This window comes from Lasioglossum baleicum, chromosome 12, assembly GCF_051020765.1.
Source record: "Lasioglossum baleicum chromosome 12, iyLasBale1, whole genome shotgun sequence".
Classification (NCBI taxonomy): Eukaryota; Metazoa; Arthropoda; class Insecta; order Hymenoptera; family Halictidae; genus Lasioglossum; species Lasioglossum baleicum.
Window position 1 is genome coordinate 9,858,464 of NC_134940.1, and position 20,185 is coordinate 9,878,648.

The 20,185-nt window shown below is 36.8% G+C and overlaps 4 protein-coding genes across 9 annotated transcripts; 1 reads left to right on the forward strand and 3 right to left on the reverse strand.

Annotated features, from left to right (window-relative positions):
* The first annotated feature begins 44 nt into the window (after positions 1-44).
* On the forward strand, positions 45-6,936 carry LOC143214259 (rifampicin phosphotransferase-like). 4 transcript variants are annotated; one of them, XM_076435047.1, is made up of 20 exons: positions 45-438; positions 521-735; positions 811-935; positions 1,012-1,150; positions 1,222-1,402; positions 1,480-1,590; positions 1,661-1,885; positions 1,946-2,073; positions 2,150-2,272; positions 2,335-2,537; positions 2,594-2,739; positions 2,811-3,077; positions 3,257-3,407; positions 3,519-4,058; positions 4,603-4,905; positions 4,966-5,355; positions 5,423-5,748; positions 5,828-5,912; positions 5,991-6,300; positions 6,445-6,936. In XM_076435047.1, exons 2-20 carry the CDS (start codon positions 591-593, stop codon positions 6,531-6,533), a joined length of 3,987 nt encoding a protein of 1,328 aa, XP_076291162.1. In that variant the 5' UTR covers positions 45-438; positions 521-590; the 3' UTR covers positions 6,534-6,936. The 4 variants fall into 4 exon arrangements, with proteins under 4 accessions (XP_076291162.1, XP_076291163.1, XP_076291161.1 ...); XM_076435048.1 differs by having other exon boundaries at positions 45-285; XM_076435046.1 differs by having other exon boundaries at positions 45-735.
* On the reverse strand, positions 6,554-11,111 carry Sec5 (exocyst complex component secretory 5). Its single transcript, XM_076435062.1, has 11 exons — positions 10,357-11,111; positions 9,973-10,273; positions 9,720-9,915; positions 9,162-9,663; positions 8,808-9,097; positions 8,548-8,732; positions 8,364-8,478; positions 8,012-8,290; positions 7,629-7,955; positions 7,007-7,191; positions 6,554-6,938 (listed from the first exon to the last, which is right to left on the reverse strand). Exons 1-11 carry the CDS (start codon positions 10,463-10,465, stop codon positions 6,752-6,754), a joined length of 2,676 nt encoding a protein of 891 aa, XP_076291177.1. The 5' UTR covers positions 10,466-11,111; the 3' UTR covers positions 6,554-6,751.
* LOC143214271 (uncharacterized) lies at positions 10,697-12,980 on the reverse strand. Of its 3 annotated transcripts, XM_076435080.1 has the most exons (3): positions 11,769-12,980; positions 11,577-11,660; positions 10,697-11,470 (listed from the first exon to the last, which is right to left on the reverse strand). In XM_076435080.1, exons 1-2 carry the CDS (start codon positions 12,978-12,980, stop codon positions 11,592-11,594), a joined length of 1,281 nt encoding a protein of 426 aa, XP_076291195.1. In that variant the 3' UTR covers positions 10,697-11,470; positions 11,577-11,591. The 3 variants fall into 3 exon arrangements, with proteins under 3 accessions (XP_076291195.1, XP_076291193.1, XP_076291194.1); XM_076435078.1 differs by lacking the exon at positions 11,577-11,660 and having other exon boundaries at positions 10,697-11,567; XM_076435079.1 differs by having other exon boundaries at positions 10,697-11,660.
* LOC143214281 (uncharacterized) lies at positions 12,352-13,996 on the reverse strand. Its single transcript, XM_076435104.1, has 2 exons — positions 13,388-13,996; positions 12,352-13,317 (listed from the first exon to the last, which is right to left on the reverse strand). Exons 1-2 carry the CDS (start codon positions 13,994-13,996, stop codon positions 13,225-13,227), a joined length of 702 nt encoding a protein of 233 aa, XP_076291219.1. The 3' UTR covers positions 12,352-13,224.
* Between the last annotated feature and the right edge of the window lie 6,189 nt (positions 13,997-20,185).

Below are 20,185 nucleotides of genomic sequence, written 5' to 3' on the forward strand. Positions count from 1 at the left end.
ACAGTCATCACTGTTTCTTCGCACAGAATCCGTACGCGATAATTGAAACTAACCATATCGTTGCGTGGCTTGCAAATTGGTGTTTTATTAGATGACTTAAGATAACGAATTACGGATTCTGAGATAACACTTTTATAAGATAAGACATTGTATAGAATTGTATATAACTTCATTTAATCTCGTGAATATTGGCGTTGTGAAATATAAAAATTTCTGCTTGACGCTCGATCGTCAATCGCTCAAGTGTACACGAGTTTGTTACATAATCTTCAACGAGAATTGCAGGTACAACATACGTCGCAAGTATACCGTTGGACATTCTACAAGCCGATTTGCTTAACCGGCATTTGAAATCATACATTTCGGTGTTCCATGCATATTCATAAAGAATTAGTATTGATAATTAATTATTTTTATCTATTCTGTTGTAACGCAATAGTTAAGTAACACAGTATTTATTTGACAGGGGTCAGTATATAATTGCTAAGGTAGAATTAACTCATTTTGGTCTTATACACAGTGGGACGTGCTTCGTTTTCATAGGACGCTAATTCAATCGTTACTGATATTTGATACGTGATTATTTTTGAATGAAATACAAAATTAACATGGACAACGTTTGGTTTATTATTAAAATTGCACTTTCCGTCGCCACTCCATTATTGTTGTACCTTTGGTTGAACAAAACTGTGCGAAGGAAGGCGTCATGTTCGAGTTCAATGCACGAACTTCCAAGTAAGTACATTATCCTGTAATAACAAAACAGACTTTCGAATAGCAGGAGACTGAAACAATTGAAAATAATTTTAGGTATACACTTTTTACTAAAACGCTGGCTAGCTGAATTTTTCCTCAGAATGAGAAAAAAGAAGGTAGTGACGTCGACCAATTGTAGAAACAACAAACTAGAGACTCCAAGAATAAAGAACAAAAATGTAAGCAAGAATAGTTTGTATTATTCGTATTTGTAATTTTTTAATTCGTTTGACAGTCATTTTTATTATTTTCTAGAGCAGCAACAGCATGCTTTTCTACGGTGCCGATCAGAAAGGGAACTCGTTATTAATTAAATTTGCCCATAGAGGATTCAAGACTGTGGAAGTGACGTTGCATCTTGCAACAAGCGATGGTCGTCTCTACGTGCTACCCGGTGCGATAATATAGACAATAACTCCCCTAATGCTAAACATAAAATACCAAATAATTTTAAACATTTTTCAGGCAACCCTGACACTACGATGGTCAGCAGTTTCAATCAGGAATGGGCGACAGCGGGTCTTAAAATTGAATTGCTGCAAGCGCATCAACGTTGGAGAATAGTTTACAATGGCATGCTGAGGAATCTGAATCAAGGCGACGAATGCAACAATGAAAATGTTCAACACGTTCGCTTGAACTGCCTGTAAATATGTAGATCTATTATAGATCTCTATATGTCTATTTAATATCGAAATATTAAATATTCTATTTTTCATTTAGATTTATTGTACATGCCATACCACAGAGATGGCCAGAAGACTGGAGTCCGAAACTACACGCGAATGTGCTAGCTCGTGAACCATGGAGAAGTCCCGAGTGGATGAACAAGATGTACCTCTATTTCTATAAATTATTCCGTAGTCACCTGACTATTCTATAGCTGATTATTCAACCTTTTCAGAAAACAACTGGATTACACAGGTACCGATTACATTGGTTCTATGATAGGCGAGGTAGGGTACAACGACGGAACCAATTCTACATTATTTTTGCGAGGGCTCCATCAGCATCGTTGGGGAAACCATGAATCTTATGAGTTCAACAAATCTGCTACCTTGTTTGGCTCTATGATGTATGGCGCCTTGTTTTATCTGGATACGAGCAGCACAAAACACTGTTTCCCGACGTAAGTTGAACAATGCATAATTTCCGACCAAACTGTTGATGTTTCTTTATATAATTACAGAATACAATGTGGCCAATTTCGAGATAACAACGAAGAGACTCTCGAGATAGACAAAATGGAATTCAATTTGTCTGACTTCGCGCAAAAGGAGTTGATGAGCCCTTCTGAGCATAGAATTTGGTTCACAGGTTGGTCACGTTTTAATTCAGTATGAAAGTTTGCATACTTAAATTGTAAAATTTAATTTATAAATTTTCTCTCCAGCTCGTGGTAAAGATTATAATCTTCTTATGAAGTTTAACGAGTCGGTGATGTTTTACTATGGTCAGCCATGGGACTGGGAAAACAAGATTATTTCTGTGAAATTGGAACTCAACGGAAGACCAGGTATTTTTACCGAAAGCATGTGTGGTTACAAATTAAGATTGTAATGTAACATTTCGTAATAGGCTTTGGACTGCTGCAGCTATGTAATTCGTACAATGGGCCGAGTCAGCCACCTAGAAAGTTGCAGTATTTAAAACAGCTCTCCGTTCACGTGGTAATGAGTGATTATGTGTTGCGCTTCGACGACGAAAAATGCCAAAGAGAAAACATCGTCGGCGGGAAGGCCTTCTCGCTCGCGATCTCAACTTCGATTAAAGACGCAGACGTAAGTAGTGTCTTATGTTGATTTCAAAAATCGCGAATCACATGGATGGTTTACAGTTTGTAGTGGCAAAAGGATTTTGCATCACTGTCTTCGGATTGGAATTACAACTGCGTGCACATAAATCATTGCAAAAGGCGATCGAAGATATTGAACATGTTAGCGTTGGCAGAAAGGATGGTGATTTGCAAGAATGCTGCGATAGGTAAATTAGTTCTTTACTTCGACGTTCAATGGATGCACATATACACAATGTCCACTGTATGCCTTTTACAGAGCTGTCCAAATTATCCAATCGACTCCCGTGGTGGGTGAAGTAAGGGAATCCATTCTGAAAGCAATACACAATTTGGAAGCAGAAGAGGGTAGTAATAAGCCACATAAATACGCGATAAGGTCAAGCGCTATCGGCGAAGATAACGATGAAACTTCAGCAGCTGGCCAGAATTCAACATACTTGGGTGTTCAAGGTGTTGATAACATAGTTCAAAGCGTAGCTAAATGTTGGGCAAGCTTATTCTCTTATCAAAGCGTCAAATACAGGTGGGATTTTAGCGGTAATTAATAGAGGTGTGCGAGAACCCGAAAATGTCGCGTCGAGAATTTTTGGGATTGTGCTCGAGCATCGGGTATCCGACATTTTCGAATTCTCGCACACCTCTGTAGACTATCTATTTGCATATAAAACGCTAAAATCTAATTTGGAATAACACATGAACCAGAAAACAGCATAGCATGTTTATTAAATCATCCATGGGAGTCTGCGTGCAGCAGATGGTTGAGGCCGAAGCTGCTGGTGTGATGTTCACCAGACATCCGACAACCGGAGATCCTTCAAATATTGTTATCACTGCCAATTATGGTTTAGGAGAGGTACAGTAATAATGTATTAGGTTGTTGTATATGCCAACCTAATGTATTGACCAACCTAAACGATGACCTTGACAGTATAATATTAGTCAATACTGAGCTGTCTTTGTCTAGACGGTGGTGTCAGCCGCAGTTGAACCAGATACGATAATAGTTCGCAAGAGTTTGGATGATAAACTGACTGTAGAGAGTTCGACGCCAGGAAATAAACAGCAGAAGATGGTGACGAGCGACGACGGCTTGATTACAGTTGATTTGACCGAGCAGGAAAGCAAAGAAGTCTGCATCTCCAAAGAAATTTCCTTGCGACTGGCAGCTATTGGAGTCTACTTAGAAAATCTGTTTGGTAGCGCTCGAGACATAGAATGGGCAGTAGTTGGCGAGCAGATTTATTTACTCCAAGCAAGACCGATCACTACTTTGTACACCTGGACAGATTTCGAGTTGATTCACGAATTAGACACAGAAGTGCCCAGCGATATCGATATACTAACAACTGCAAATATAAGCGAGGTACTACCGTATCCACTGTCGCCATTGTCAATGTCTTTATACACATCTCGTTTCAATGATGTATGCAATCTTGCCTGTGGAGTTTTTGACCGAAACATGATAACCATCGTAACATCTAGATGCATGTTAAACTATTACAATGTAAGTTATTCTACGGAGCAGCTCACAATATTTTCATGAAGGCCGCCGACCACGCTCCGTCCTGTTGTCCCGTTTGCTTATCCAGTAATGAGTCGTAATGTGTGTGCAAAAGGGACGACCAGACGGAGCGATTGCAAGGTTGCGTGATGCGCCTTCTCATTTCTCAATAATGCAAAGATGGGGTTTTTCAGTAGTCAAAAGTGCTAGATAAAAGATCCATCTAGGTCGCGATCGCTCTCAAAAGTCCTATTTTTACGTTTACGAGGCGTAATTTGCATTATCTAATTGTTAGCTATTTTCATAAAGCTGCGACAGCTATTTACATGCTGCCGATTAATGCAAATTATGGCTAGTAAACGTAAAAATAGAACGTTTGAGAGCGAACGCAGCCTCAATTGATCTTTTATCTAGTTCTTTTGACTACTGAAAAACCCCCACCTTTGCATTATCGAGAAATGAGAAGGCGCACCCCGCACCCTTGCAACCTTGGAGAAACGAGTCTACCCCCTTAAGATAGAGAAACAATAGTTGCTTATCATTGCAGATGTTCGTACAAAAAGTCGGCAAGAACATTTCACTTATATCTAAAGTAGCCGACATGGCTGTGTCTGGACACTTAGTGATAACGCCGGAAATACATAAAATCGGACTTGAAAGAAACGGTGATATCTCTACTTACTTACGATTTCGTAAACTCTACGATATGTTTATAGAAGCTCTCAAGAGTGATGCTTCAGCAAAGGCTGCCATACGAATCCGCGAAAGTATTGTTTTAAACCCTGAGGACTTTGACACCGCCTACAGTTTATATAATGAAATTAGTAAACATTTTTCCGAATACTACGATGTAAGTTGTCAGCTGTTGCTGGGCATTGTAAGTGGGCATTAAAACACATATAATTTTTAGATACTTTTGCATCACTTAACATCGTCGAGAGCCTGCGTCACTTATCAAATTCTCGCGATGTCGTTCTTAACCAGTGGCTACGTTGATTTCGTGCCTGATCATTTCTCGGATATCGCTCTCTTGCTGGGCTCTGCTAATGATGTGATCAGTGGTCAGGTAGTAAAACGACTTCAGAAAATAGTGAAGTACCTTAAGAAGTGTGAGGTTCACGAGGAATTTCAGAAACTAAACCCTACGAAAGCTATCGATTGGTTGAAAATTAACTGTCCGCCAGCTGCAAAGGAATTCGAGAATGTTCTTAGAGAGCATGGATACAGAAGCATTCAAGAATTGGATTTTATGACGGAGCCTTGGTCTCTTCGACCAGAGGATCTTATCGTAACGCTGCAGGTAAAACGACGAGCTTGAAACAGTAAATCATTTCTAGTAGATCGCTAAATGACAATATCATCGCCAGACTATGACGTCAGCGGATGAATTGGACAAGATGAAACAACAGCTGACCACGAAGGAAACGATAGCCTTGCTTAAGACACCAAAATCGTGGATTATTAGGTCGATTTTAAACAAAATCGTGCCCCTTTGTAGAAACGCTGTTGTACGCAGAGAGCTGACAAAAGCGGCATTTGTGTACATTGTCCATAAGATTAGATTAGCTTACAGGAGATTGGAGAAACTGATGATCCTGGAAGAGTACCTACCCAGCGAGAACCTAATTTTCTTTTTCACGAACGAGGAAATAGGAGAGATACTAAACCATCGTAACACATCGCTTGTTCAGAAGTAATTGACAAACTGCTCCTAATTCTATAAAATACGGTCATTCCGTGATTTATTTGTAAACATTTGTACATTTTGTTAGAGCCATCCGAAGACGCAGACTGTATCCCTACCTGGAAGAACTTCGGTATTCGGAACTCAACACCGGTATGCCGATTCCAATAAAGGTAGTCACATTTATTTTAGTGAAAAGAATCAATTTTGTTTTAATTAACAACAGAGACTCTAACAATGCCATGTTACAGGATGACTCACAAATTGAGAGGTTGCTAGCTACCGATGGTTCCATAAAGATCCAAGGAACACCGGTATGTGGCGGCTCTGTACTTAACAGAGCATGTGTTATAACAAATTTTTCGGATACGCACAAAATACAAAACGGTGACATTTTAATCACACGCACCACCGATATCGCTTGGAGTCCATTCTTTACCCTATTGAGCGGGGTAGTCACGGAGTTGGGTGGGATCATAAGCCATGGAGCTGTTATAGCTAGAGAATATGGTTTGCCTTGTATAATCGCGGCCACTCATGCCACACATCTGTTCAAAACAGGTTAATACAACGTCCGGGTCTAGAAAATTTATTTAAGGGGCTGCATACGCACCTTGAAGCACGAAATATTAATGTTTTTGTCCCATCAAGTTGTGTGTAGCCCTTTGAAGCTAAATAATATATTGGAACTTTTACGGATTTTAGGTGACAAAGTGTTGCTAGTCGCAGACACAGGAGTATTACAATTAGTGGAAAGACCCGAAGAAAAGGAAGAAACGGAGACGGCAAAGTAACATTTCTGTAATTTTTGTAATTTCTGTAATAAACAAGTTTTATTTTTTTCGCAAGAATCGCGCGTATTGTTCTATACAGTTTTACATCTGGTGATATTTCTCGTTCATCCATGACAATAGCAGTGAGTATAGATACTATAATGTATATAGAGTCCCGTTGTAACGGTATAAAAATATAACGAGTGTAATAAATTAGGTCCTTAAGGTATCTAGTGTAACTATACAGTGGTAATGCGATTAGGATCGGCTACCAGTTGCGAATTATTATTTGTGGTATTACTGGCAAGACACGATAACTGCAGTTGCATGGAGGTTGTCACTTTCAACAGCAGCATGTCGATGCGCATGCTGTCGTCTTTGCTGGCCGGTTGGGGTATAGCGTCTAGGGCCTCCTCGAAGAAGTTTCTGTCAATGAACGTTGCATTAAAAAATACTTCGACCGCTACACATCATTTCGAACAAGCGATACAAACTTTGCTCTGGTTGTACTGTAACATTGCAAGGCATTCCGCAGAAGTATGATGTCGGTTCGTGCTTGAACAATACCTGCAGGTCGAAATTGAGTAACACACGACATCAGTCTTGCCAGTTCCTCTGCCACAGTCTCGACAATGTGAGACAACACTCGTTGTAACAAAACTGGCGCGACACGACGCACCTGCGAAAAAATGCAATGAATAATAACGGAAACAAATTTTTGTATATATTATGAATAGACTGCGAATCTTTATGCAAAAGGAATAGAAACTAAATTGATTGTTATTTATTCCCTTAATGATTTTAAGAGAGGAGAAATAATATATTGACAGCTTCAATTTTGAAAATTTTTCAACAATTTTGAATTTCGTCTACTCAATTTTGCTATAAATGCATAAAGATCCGCAGTCTAATTATGAATCTTAACATTTTGGAACAATTTTTTATTTTGCATAATAGCGATGGGTACCACTACAATGAATTCTGCGTGTGAGTAGTTGTGGAAAGAGAAAGGTTGTTCAAAATATCGATTTCTATAATATATCCAAAAGTCATCGAAATCGGAGAGTAGGTAGCTGTTCTGCAGGTTCAGCAAATGAATGATTAAACGACAAATACTTCTGCGTGTACTGCAATTAAATTCGCCAGGATCTCTTGAGCGTACGGCCTCACGTGAGTCGGTTCAGTTTCGAAGTCCCATTCCAGGCCACCCAGATACATGCTGGGCTCAATTGTACCCACCAATGGGTCACAACGGCGTTCCAAATACGCGTCCAAAACGGCGGTGTCCAACGTCTCCAGTTGCGTCCAATCAGAGTTCCATCCAACCGCGTTCGATAAGCTCGGGTAATCCATTTCCTTCAATGCATCTCCAATTTTCGGTAGAATCGTGTTCAACGTGTAACGAATGTTACTCAACGAAATCAAAAGGCATTGTTCCCATGTCTGAAGAAAAGCTAGAAGTAGTGGCAAACATATAACACTGACATCAAAGGACTTACCGGACCTTGATGTTTGTTGCCCTTGCTCTTATAGCCGGAAGGAGAGCCAACTAATTGAGAAACGGAAGATTCGTCATCTTCTAAAGCGTCATCGCAAAAACTGAACGCTAACTGTTGTGAACATCGTGCGAACGACGTGAACAACGCTTTGATAGAGTTATAATACAATTGTTGATGTGCCGAATTAGCGAACAATGCACCTTCGCGAGGACCACAAGCGACAACGGTGTCTCGCGCCCGTTTCGAGACATCCAGGACCATTTCCTCGAATAGATACGGCTGTTCAAAGTTAAAAAAAATGCATATTCAATCAAGAAAGAAATACAAAGTTTCGATGTACAAATGTAATCACCAATCTTGTGACACCGCCGTCTTCGTTCACGTATTCAATCTGCCAAGTTTCTTTTTTGTTCAAAGCTCCAATCTTTTCTGCGGTTTGTTTGAAAAGACTAGCAAAGCACTGTAATCTGTGAAAAAAATATTCAATTTATAATACAACAAAATAGCAGAATATATTTTTAATGAGTATTTTGTACCTCAGATCCAGTATGAGTTTCCCAAAAATATCCAGAGCGTCGCTTGGCAAATCCAAGTGAATCAATGAAGCATACATTTGTCGAATCCTGCGCAAGGTATGCAAAAGCCAAACTGCATCCTGTTCGTTGCTGCACATGTTTCTCAGAGCTTCCATCGCGTGTTGCATGCTAGACAGCACGAGATTCTGTGTCAAGACAGTTCATTGAATCAGATAAATGTTGCAACATTCGGTAATGTTAATGTATCAACACTAATTTACTTTGAAAGGTGTTTGTTTCTCTACGTCCACCGCGACATGCAGCTGCCCAGTAAAATAACTCTGACCTAATCTCCAAAGATCTGGTAACTGTTCAACTATGATATCGCAAATCGCTTCGATGCACATTATTTGCGGAAACATATTATTGTCCTCATATTTATTCGATCTTAATTGTTTGTTGTTCTGTGCAGATTTTGATTTATTCGAATCTTCCCCATTCGAATTCTCTGATTCTAAATTTTCCTGTACATAGCCCGTAATACTTTTCTTCAAGTAATTTGCGTGTGAAACTGAAAAATTAATGATTAATATTTTTATTTACTAGGACGTTATCATTGGATACGATGTAAATACCTATTGCATCCCAAGCTGGATCTCCATCAGCCTCCAAATTAACAAGATTTCTAATTATCTTTTTATGTTCCTCCAAACTCAATGGCATCTCCTCCAACTTGTTTCTTAGAAATACCTTGAGATTTTCGATTCTATTATCAATTTCTTGTAACACTTGTTTAAAAACCTCCACTTCCGTGGTCTTGAATAAATTCTTTACTCTAGCGTAATCGTTAATTACGAGATCGTAATTCCCTCGTTTAATATTCTTCTCTATATTAATTGGCATACAAAAAAGGAACTTATATCGTTGCATTACGGCCAGAGCATTTCGTGTTGCGTCTGCTCTATCTCTTCTTGCCAACACATCGTCGAATAGTTTGTTAGCTTCGGACATAGATTGTTGAATAGCTTTTTCTAATTTCTCGGTGGGGTCGTTACCATAAGTTTTTATATCTGTTTCGAATTGTTCTTTCAACAACATTATCGTGTCTAACTGTTCCATTACAGATCCTACATTAGCCTGAAATATAACAAACCACAATAAGCAAGCAAAGACGAAAATTACAATTCGATCACCTTCAAAAATGATAATTGACCCTCCTTCTGGGAATTGACTTTTCGTTTAAGATATGCTAAACCAGCTTTTAAATCTTCAAAAGTGGTAGCATGATGGTGTTGCAATAGAAACCAACCAGGATGGAACTTCTCATTGGTAAGATCGCCGCTACCTTCACCGAAAAGTTCTATGAGCTCGTCTTCAGGAAACTTTTTGCTGCAAGGGAACACGTTAAAACATTTGCGTCGATTAATAGTTGTTAAGCGAACATACTCATTGCCCTCTACGCTCAGACCTAGAGGGTCTTCTTGCTGATAGTTTGTGGGGGAGAGAGTTCTCCTCCCCCAGACAAAACTTTGCAACGGAGCTTCTTCCACCCACACTGCTGACTCTTTCATAGGTCCTATGGTTTCGTGGTAACCACGAAATTGTACTGTCGATGTCCCTTGCCCACCGGCTCTAGTCGTAACTATGATGTCCCCACGACCTTTGCAAGGTCCCGACCGAGCTATAATCTTGTTACTGGATTTCCATTCGGCAGACAAAAGGCAATCGCACCCGCATATTGTTAAGCCTACGAACATTGGATATTGTTAGAGTACTACATCATTTTTGTTAGAAAGAGGGATTTAAGTGGTTTCATCTGTGGATACTAACCTACAAGATCTTGAACTTTGTTTCCCAGGAATTCGCCCCGAACGATCACGCGGGTTCCTGGCGGTCCTTCCTTGGGCGATATCCCCGTTACCACCGGTGGAGGACCCATTTTTTCTCGATTTCAATTCAATACAAAATTCTTCCTACTTCTGTGCGAACGGGTATCGGCTACTCATAATTCTAACCTCGATCATCGCTCTTTTATGATCAAGTCTGCGATTCTATTTACTTTAAAGATGCCTCAAGTACATATTTCATGCGAGAGCTTTCTAGGACGCAGCATGAATCGAAAATGTCAATATCGATTGCAAGATCTAGACATCGAGGTACAGGTTAGAAGGTAACTTGGACTTCTGTCAAAATAATGACGGCTGACAACTGCTGACAACTGGCGTCTCAGCGACATGATGTTTCTCCCGCGCACCGCCTGGGCGCTTCCGGCGCTTCGAGAAGGAGGAAACAAATTCTTTGTCCACGACCGATATTTTGAATTTATTAACTTTGATCTTTGTTGTTTATATCTTTCTTTTTTATTGATTTTATGTTGCTAGGTATTAATGTTCTTTTATTTATAATATTGTATGTTTTTCCGTTCATTTATTCATTCAATTACTGACTTTAATCTTGTCAACATCTGTTATTATAATAATAAAGTTCTATTACAATTTATTTGAACACTAATTCTAAATATATCCTTAGCTTTACACTCCAATACGTTGTTCTTCAGATATAAATAATATATATATATTCCTTGTCTGACTTTGGCTTGCTTTTTACTAACTCATACTTATCTTTCAAAATTTTTATCACATCAATTTGAAGCTTACGTTCGTCTAATGGAGTGTAATCTCTACCCATCACATTCTTCCACTCACCTGTGGTGAATTCAAAATTCTTAGTACGTGTTTGTGGAGAATTAGAACATTGAGCTTCTATATCTTCAGTAAAAATAAAAACATGCGTTTTGGATTCTGTTTCTGCTACAACCTTTAAAGTTCTTGCCCCTTCAAAACGAAAATATAACTTCCTTATGCTTAGCTTATCGTTAAGCTTAGTATCTAACACACTGAAAAACCAACCTAAAAACCTATGAGGAAAAAAACCAGGCTTTTCACTGGAATGCAAATAAGATTGTATTTGATCAACCAATGACTGATATCTTGCTTCAAAAGATTTATCGAGTAGATCCACTGAATCAGAAGTTGAAGAATCTACCTTACCAAAAAGTAACTCCATTAGCTCAAAATCTTGTGGTCTTTCTTGTTGTTGATTGTTATCAACCATAACCTCCTCCTGATTTTAACCTTTTACAATTTTTACTCTTATTAAACTCTTTGCATGCTTTCGTTTAAGTCTAAGTAATTGAATTTCCAAAAACAGAAACACTATACTTTGCTTCTAACATCAGTCACCTTTTGCTGTATAGTTTCTACATCTAATGATGAAGTTGGCAACTGACTATCACCTGCCCCACGATGCAATTGCGTGTTTCTAACTCTCATAAACAGCTCATATTCTGATTTATCTTCTTCCATAATAGAGTACATTTGCTCTTGGCTAAGGGAGTTAACAATTTCAGATAATATTTTAACAGCTTTATTTTCCTTAATAAGAGAAGCAACCAAATCTCTGGTTGATGAGAGTTGTTCGCTTAGCTTATTTAAATAGTGTTGTTTATGAGACTCAAAGCCAGGACGATTCCACATAGAGGTAAGCATATCACTACCAGATTTGATAAAACTATCACCTGGTGCAGAGGTAATTGAATCTAACACTGTAAAAATTAGTACAGAATATTTTTCAGGAGATAAACATTCTGGCTCCAAATGCTCAAACAAGCTTTTGGCACTTTCAAAGGAGTAACTTCCTGTGAGCGTACTTAACGTATAATGATACTTATTTTGTTTAAAATCTCTTTTTAATAATTCATGATATCTGTTAGGATCAAGATGACGTAGGCAAAAATCAACCATACCAACATCATCAGTAGAAAAACGTCCTTTATTATAGGCTACTTCCATTAATAAATCTTCTTTCCTTTTTGGAGATACACAATCAATCGACTGTAACTTACTCCAAAAGAATTCTAAAGCTTCAACATGCTTTTCTAGCATTGCACATTTAAAGGCATAAATGTATGGATGCTCATCATTTAACTTTAATCGATGTTCCTGATTACTCATAGCGTGTGACCAATAAATCATTAAAGCTCCACTATTAAGCCTTTTAACCACTTTCTCTATTGGTTCATCATCATGATCTGATTTAAATTTCTCAAAAATAGTTCTTATTTCGTCCTCGAAACAACACCAGCATGCAATCCTGTAGCGATCAAAGGAATCAAGAAGAGATCTCTTTCCATCTTCGGTTTTTAAGGTTAATAATTTTTTCCCTAGTGAATATCTATTAAGCTTAGCATGATCTGAGCTATCACCAATTTCCCAACAGTTTCCTCCTTCTAGAATTTTCTTTAAAAAAGGCGGTAGTATTACGCTATTCCATCTATTAAATAGTGCCTGATATGCAATACAATATCTCTTAATCGCCAACTCTTTAAACCCTTTATGAGGATCATCTTCTTTAATAGACGTTAGTAATATCTTTTGTACATCTTCGTAATCCATACTTACCCCCTAACAAGATTTAATATATTTTAGACATGCTGCTCTACTTTTAAAACTTTGTCAATTACTGTTTTAAAAAAATTTTCTAACCTAAAATAACTTTTAAGAAAAGCCTCTTGACAGGCTCATTTTGTGATCTTTTGTTAAATTAAGATCTCTTTTCATTATAAATTTACCTAAATTATTTTTAGATTAATCTATATTAATCTAGCAATATATTTCTCTAATAACTTAAATAAAATAACTATTTCCAGCTCCCAAAAAAAAGGTCGTGAGAAGCACCTGTCTCATAATAGATTAATCTACCAATCCCAAGAAAGTGGACCATTAGGATCATCTGGAATTTCAAAAAAACTCTCATCATCAATTAACAGACTTTCTCCATCTTTACTAAGACCTCTTCTTACAATATTGTAAAAATCCCTATCACTGCTCAGATTAGTTGTTACTGCGGTTCTTAAATCTTGATTCCCTGCTACAGATTCCTGAAAGCTGCTGTTATTCGCAAGATGAGTTTCCAGGGCAGGTTTTTCATCATTACCAAATTTGTTTTTCACATTCAGAATAGCTTGCCCCAATTTAGTTACGTTGCTACTAATTAATTCTTGAGCTACTACATCAGGTGCTGGTCCTTTCCCGTCTTGACCTACTTCTTCCCTTTGACCAGGATCTCCTTTTGGTCCCTTTGTATTTCCTGGGTTCTCTCTTAATTTTTCTGCCACTCCTTCCTGCAAAGCACTACTACTTGCTAAGATTTCTCTATTTTCATTATCTTTCACAACCGCTCTCCCTATTTCATCTATCTTAGTATTCAAAATGTGCTGAGTTATGTTATTGACTACCGTCCTTGACACATCTATACTATCACCTAAACCACTTGCGTTAAACAAATATTCAGCTAATTTTTCAGAGCTAACCTTAGCTTCGACAATCTCTTTGGCTGCAAATTGATCTACATTAGTTTTATTGTCCCAAATTTGGGAGAAAAACCCTGGACTTGAAGTCCATCCATCCATTCAAGAACATAATTTGAAAGGTGAAAAATTTAGAGGAATGTGAAATATTATAGAAAGAGTAGTCATTCGGTATACGATTGCACTTATCATATAGTATGGATTACTAAATACAGATACCCAGTTCTTGTTGGAGACATAGGGCTAAAAGCAAGAGAGATAATTCAAGCAGTATGTAGAGATAACCAAGTAGAAATTATCAGAGGTAAAGTAGCATCAAGCCATGTCCACATATATGTTTCAGTACCACCATATTTGAGTATCAGCAAATTAGTACAACTGATAAAAGGAAGGTGCTCGAGGAAAATACAGCAGAGTTTTCCAGAATTGAAGAAAAAATATTGGGGGAATCATTTGTGGGCAGTTGGCTATTTTGTCAGGACTACCGGAAATGTGACTGATCAAATGATAAAGGACTACATTGAGAATCACTCTAAAAGAGAAGACAAATTTGGTGACTTTCACGTCGAAAATTAGCGTTCCATGCTCTCTCTCAATCTATGGATTTCAATCCATAGTGGTTGAATCTTTTTAAACACAGAACTTCAATAAGTTTTCCTATTATTTTTAAATAAACTAATGTTCACTCTTTAAATATTAATTATTAACAACTTAAGTAAAATAACTATTTCGAGTGGTCAAAATCAAGGACCTTGAGAAGAAGTTTTTTTGGAATGCGTTGGTCTACCGCTTGTTCTGTGCGAACTTTTCTATATAATAATTCTACTATATCACAAAATCAGCTATATTAGCCTATTTTTACCAAATTTACATATGAACTAGCTTGCTTAGCTTCGTTGCAACAATTTTATGTTTTTATTTTCACAACGCCGTTTTTATGTAAAAAGTTCTCGCAAATATACGTACTGTTTTTGAAGAAAGTAAATGATTAAAATTTTTATGACGCTAAGGAATCTAATATTCTCTATAGGTTTTTACATAATTTATTAGCAATCAACGATGCTGAAATACAGGTTAATACTTAGAAGGCAAAAAAGATGGGTTTTGAGGAATATGTCAGAGATGGTCACGTTTTATCTTCCGTATTACCACAATAAATACAAACAAATTAGTACACTTCTTACAAAGTAATACATGCATTATAAAACTTAGTTAAAAATGGACAAGAACTACTGAAGAAGAAACAAACCTTATTGTTTGAGCCCTGTAAAGTTTTTATTGTTGAGTGGTGAGGTTGACAATTATGAAATAAGCTATATACTTAAATATGTTATGTAATGTGGTGTAACAATGTTTAGCTCAGTTAATGTCAATATAGAAGAATTAGTAGGCTCTTTACAAAATGACCCAAGTATTACAAACCTTGATTGGTCATTTAAAAAAATTAATGACCAAAGTATAGAAGCTCTAGTCCTTTTTTTAGAGAATATTGAAGTTCTTTATTTAAATGGTAACGATATTGGCTGTAATGGTGCAAGAGCTTTGGCTCAATCTCAAATTCCACAAAAACTTGAATTGCTTGACTTGAGTGGTAACAATATTGGTTTTGAGGGTATAAAGGCTCTGATTGAGTCTCCAACTCTCCAAAAAGCATACATTAATTTGAGTACTGACAGTATTAATAGTAAAGATGTGGAGGTTCTTGCTCAATCTCAATATTCAAGGTGTCAAACTCTGCAAGTAGGAAAACCTGAACGTAATTTCGCTATAAACGATATATGCGACAAGTTGTATGACCAATTAATAGAAGCATATTTCAAAAATCAATCTATTAACCTAGATGAAGACAGTGTAAAAAAGATAATCTTTGATGTAAGAACAATAGACAATAATGGAATTTTAGTTAAACATATACTAGAACAATCCGACAAATACCCTTTTTTAATTAACTTACAAAAAGATGAAGAAGGGTACGGGTTATCTCATTTCTACCACTCTCCTGAAATGCAAGAATTTTTATTTAAGCATGGCTTAATTCCTGAGAAAGAACAAGAAGAGCAAGATAATGCATTACAAAAAGTTGTTAATGGTAAGCAATCTACCCATGAAAAAGTAGCAGTGAATCAAACAAATTTTATTACTAATAAACTAGTAGAAGATGTAAAAGCTAATAAGGATGAGTTAAAACAAGCAGCAACTTCTTATATGGAAAATATACCTAAACTGCTTAAACAATATCAAGACAACCAGATGAAAGTAAGGTTACTCAGTCTTACCGAAGATGAAAAAGGAAGTGTAATGAAGAAGACATTACCTGAAGGCGGAGTTGTACCAGGTGATAAAGAATTTATTGAAATAGTCTCAACCAAAGTCGATAGGGTGTTGAAGCAAGAATACTTAGACAAAGATCAAGAAGGTGAATATATTAAAGAAATGTCTAGAGCACCACTACAATATGATTACACAAGAGATGAAGCAAAAGTTACCATACCTGAATCTGTAGGTTATATTAAATTACTAATTAATAGATTCTCTATTCCGCTAAAAGAAAGGAAGGAGTTGCTTGTTACTCTTGCAAATCAAAATCCAGAACTTGTGCAACAAAAGTTACCTGAAATAAAGTTAGAACTTGGAAATAGTCCCAGACAACCAGGGCTGCACCCAGTGATGCCAGAATCGGGGACGCGAGGACGCTTCCCCTCCAGCACAGGTTCCCCCTCTCTGACGGACCGTCCTCGCCGTAGCTTCTGCTGCGCACGCGCTACACACGAACGTACTTCTACTCTGCCCGTGTGAGTGCATGCTCGATTGCACGCGCGCTACACAAACAAGCGTACCTCTACCATGTCCGTGTGACTACCTGCTCGACCGAACGCGTCGGCGACGCGTTCCTTCGATTTTCACCAATTTTCATGTTGCCGAAGTTTCGGAAGCACGAGTCGGAAAGTCGGGATCTGGAGACGGCGCGCATTTGAATCCCGGGACGGCGCGGCGCGGCGCGGTGCACATTTTGCTATAACTTTTGATCTAAAAAAGATATCGAAGCGAAATTTGGACTAAATTTTTTTTTTAAAAACCGGGTTTAATGGTTCATCCTAAAATATGTTTTGTATTTCTTAAAAAATTTTTCTCGTTGATTTTTAAAGTTAAGGTAGTCCAGAAGGCCCCCAACACAAATTGATTTTTAGTCGAACCATGCTCAATAAACAATTACGAAAAAATTTATAAATATTCCACTTAATAGCACACATGATTGAGATTTTTTTCAGATTTTTCAGATTATGCAGACATGTTTAAAAAAATTGAAAATCTCGAAACATTCGAAGAAAATGCATATTTCGTATTGAACTTTTCGAGATACCAGTTTTATAAAAATTCATTAGTCCGATATTATTGAAACAATTGTCCTTAATTTTTCTCAGAATTTTTTATAAATTGTATCGTTGTTAAAAAATCAAAATCAATTTTTTCGATACTTCTTTGTTGATGTATTATGTAATACTGAATATTTTTATAATCAGAAAAATAATGTACAGACTTGATAATGCAATATAAAATATTTTATTTACGTTATATTTCAATATACATATGTGCATCACTCCTAACAATTTTGGTAATCACATAATTATTGTAACGACATTTTACATATATCAGGTCGTTAAGTATGAAACTAGACAAATAAAACACAAATTTCAAACACATTTGTCAAGTTTCATACATCTCCGGTTACGAAAATCGATTTTAAATGGTCCCTGCCTTTCTACAACATAACAAAAAAAGAAATTAGTTAAAGTCATGATTGCAAAGTATAGAATAAAATATTAATGTATAACTTTATAGTATAGTTTATACTTATCTTTTCTTTGAAGTCATTCTCTTGAATCTGCTAATATTGATTTTAAAACCAGCGCTTTTGGATTGGCTTAGCGAGGTGAGGGCGATAGATTTCTCGTTGGAATCAAATCAAGTTCCACTAGATCAAGTGGAGCTTGGTTCCAGATGCCACGATTATTTGGAAGAGGCAGTTAGGGATGGAATGGCGGAAGTTGAGGTGTTCACCTTAAAGAAAAATTGCTTAAGGTTTTATGTGACCTTATGCAATGAATTGAGAAATCGTCTTCCTCATGACGATATTTTCCTCAGACAATTGACGGTCTTCAAATCGCCCGATTCCCTATTTAACAGCGACAGAGATTTAACTTTTCAAAATCTCGTAGCTGTCGCTAATAAATTAGGGAATTGGAGTGCCGTAGATCTACAAAAAAAGTGGGACTTCTTGTACTACGGCACTTCCCGGTCGCAGAGGGACCAATGGTCGAATCTGTCTTTTGACGATATGTGGATAGACATCTGTAACCAAACAGACCCGAATCATGTTCTTCGTTTCCCCCTTTTAACTTCTCTAATAAACACGGTCAGATGTCTTCCGCACTCGAATGCCGAGGCCGAGCGAATTTTCTCTTTGCTTCCCGACATAAAATCTCGAAGAAGGAATAAAATAGGCGCTGGCCTATTAAATTCCATGTGTGTGGTGCGCACATCCTTGAAAGCTAGACAGGAGTCTAGTCGCACCATGTCTGTCGATGACAGACATTTATCCCTTATGTCGGGAAAGCATTTATATGAAAATTCATCGCCCTCGCAAAGTTATAATCAATTAACTTTGCACTCGTTTTCGAACTAATGAGGTCGTGTTTTCTTCGTTAATCGTTCGATAGTTTAGTTCATATAGTAAACAGCCAACAGTATGGATGAAGAGAGTGGAAGAGATGAGAGAAAGGATGAGCAGCGGAACCGGGGGTCCAGAGTGTGTGAATGAGTGAAGAAGAATGTGTGAGGAATGAGTGAACGGTGTGCTCTCTCTCTCTCTCTCTCTCGTGTTTAAGTGTAAATTTAAGTTAAGAATGAAGAGATAAGGAAGGTGAAGTTTGTAAGCGGAGCGGAGGTCCGCGTTTGTACCCCGAAATGGGAAATAAAATACTATTATTATTATTATTATTATTATAGTAAACAGCCTACAGTTTCTTTGTCGCGTTTTTAATACTTTTTAATGGGTTTTTAACATTTTTTTATCTTATTAGGAATTTATTTTAGTGAGTGACCATATTCATCGATAAAAAAGGATAAGTATACGTTACTATTTATATTGAGTCCTACAAGATTGCAATTAGAATTACGATTTTAATTATGTCTACTTTTTCTTTGAATATAGCAACGCTTGGGTGTCAGCGGTAATGAAATAGCAGATTCAAGAATGACTTCAAAGAAAAGCGAAGTGTATCGTTACATTAATATTTCATTCTGTAAGTACTTTGTACTTATAACTTTAACTATGTGTTTTTTTTATGTTGTAGAAAGACGAAGGACCATTTAAAATCGCGGTAACGTAAAATCAATATTAGCAGATTCAAGAATGACTTCAAAGAAAAGAGAAGTGTATCGTTACATTAATATTTCATTCTGTAAGTACTTTGTAATTATACCTTTGACTATGTGTTTTTTTATGTTGTAGAAAGGCAGGGACCATTTAAAATCGATTTTCGTAACCGGAGATGTATGAAACTTGACAAATGTGTTTGAAATTTGTGTTTTATTTGTCTAGTTTCATACTTAACGACCTGATATATGTAAAATGTCGTTACAATAATTATGTGATTACCAAAATTGTTAGGAGTGATGCACATATGTATATTGAAATATAACGTAAATAAAATATTTTATATTGCATTATCAAGTCTGTACATTATTTTTCTGATTATAAAAATATTCAGTATTACATAATACATCAACAAAGAAGTATCGAAAAAATTGATTTTGATTTTTTAACAACGATACAATTTATAAAAAATTCTGAGAAAAATTAAGGACAATTGTTTCAATAATATCGGACTAATGAATTTTTATAAAACTGGTATCTCGAAAAGTTCAATACGAAATATGCATTTTCTTCGAATGTTTCGAGATTTTCAATTTTTTTAAACATGTCTGCATAATCTGAAAAATCTGAAAAAAATCTCAATCATGTGTGCTATTAAGTGGAATATTTATAAATTTTTTCGTAATTGTTTATTGAGCATGGTTCGACTAAAAATCAATTTGTGTTGGGGGCCTTCTGGACTACCTTAACTTTAAAAATCAACGAGAAAAATTTTTTAAGAAATACAAAACATATTTTAGGATGAACCATTAAACCCGGTTTTTAAAAAAAAAATTTAGTCCAAATTTCGCTTCGATATCTTTTTTAGATCAAAAGTTATAGCAAAATGTGCACCGCGCCGCGCCGCGCCGTCC

Bases quoted from the DNA above. Each gene is read 5' to 3' on its own strand.
- LOC143214259 (XM_076435046.1), top strand. From the start codon at position 591: ATGAAATACAAAATTAACATGGACAACGTTTGGTTTATTATTAAAATT. The intron at 936-1,011 runs GTAAGCAAGAAT...ATTATTTTCTAG, and splicing joins CAAGAATAAAGAACAAAAAT to AGCAGCAACAGCATGCTTTT. The intron at 4,059-4,602 runs GTAAGTTATTCT...TTATCATTGCAG, and splicing joins GCATGTTAAACTATTACAAT to ATGTTCGTACAAAAAGTCGG.
- Sec5 (XM_076435062.1), bottom strand. From the start codon at position 10,465: ATGGGTCCTCCACCGGTGGTAACGGGGATATCGCCCAAGGAAGGACCG. The intron at 10,274-10,356 runs GTTAGTATCCAC...CAATGTTCGTAG, and splicing joins CAAAGTTCAAGATCTTGTAG to GCTTAACAATATGCGGGTGC. The intron at 9,098-9,161 runs GTATTTACATCG...TTAATTTTTCAG, and splicing joins TCCAGCTTGGGATGCAATAG to TTTCACACGCAAATTACTTG.
- LOC143214271 (XM_076435078.1), bottom strand. From the start codon at position 12,980: ATGGATTACGAAGATGTACAAAAGATATTACTAACGTCTATTAAAGAA. The intron at 11,568-11,768 runs GTGACTGATGTT...TTGGTAAGGTAG, and splicing joins TAGAAACTATACAGCAAAAG to ATTCTTCAACTTCTGATTCA.
- LOC143214281 (XM_076435104.1), bottom strand. From the start codon at position 13,996: ATGGATGGATGGACTTCAAGTCCAGGGTTTTTCTCCCAAATTTGGGAC. The intron at 13,318-13,387 runs GTAAGAAGAGGT...TTGAAATTCCAG, and splicing joins ATAGGGATTTTTACAATATT to ATGATCCTAATGGTCCACTT.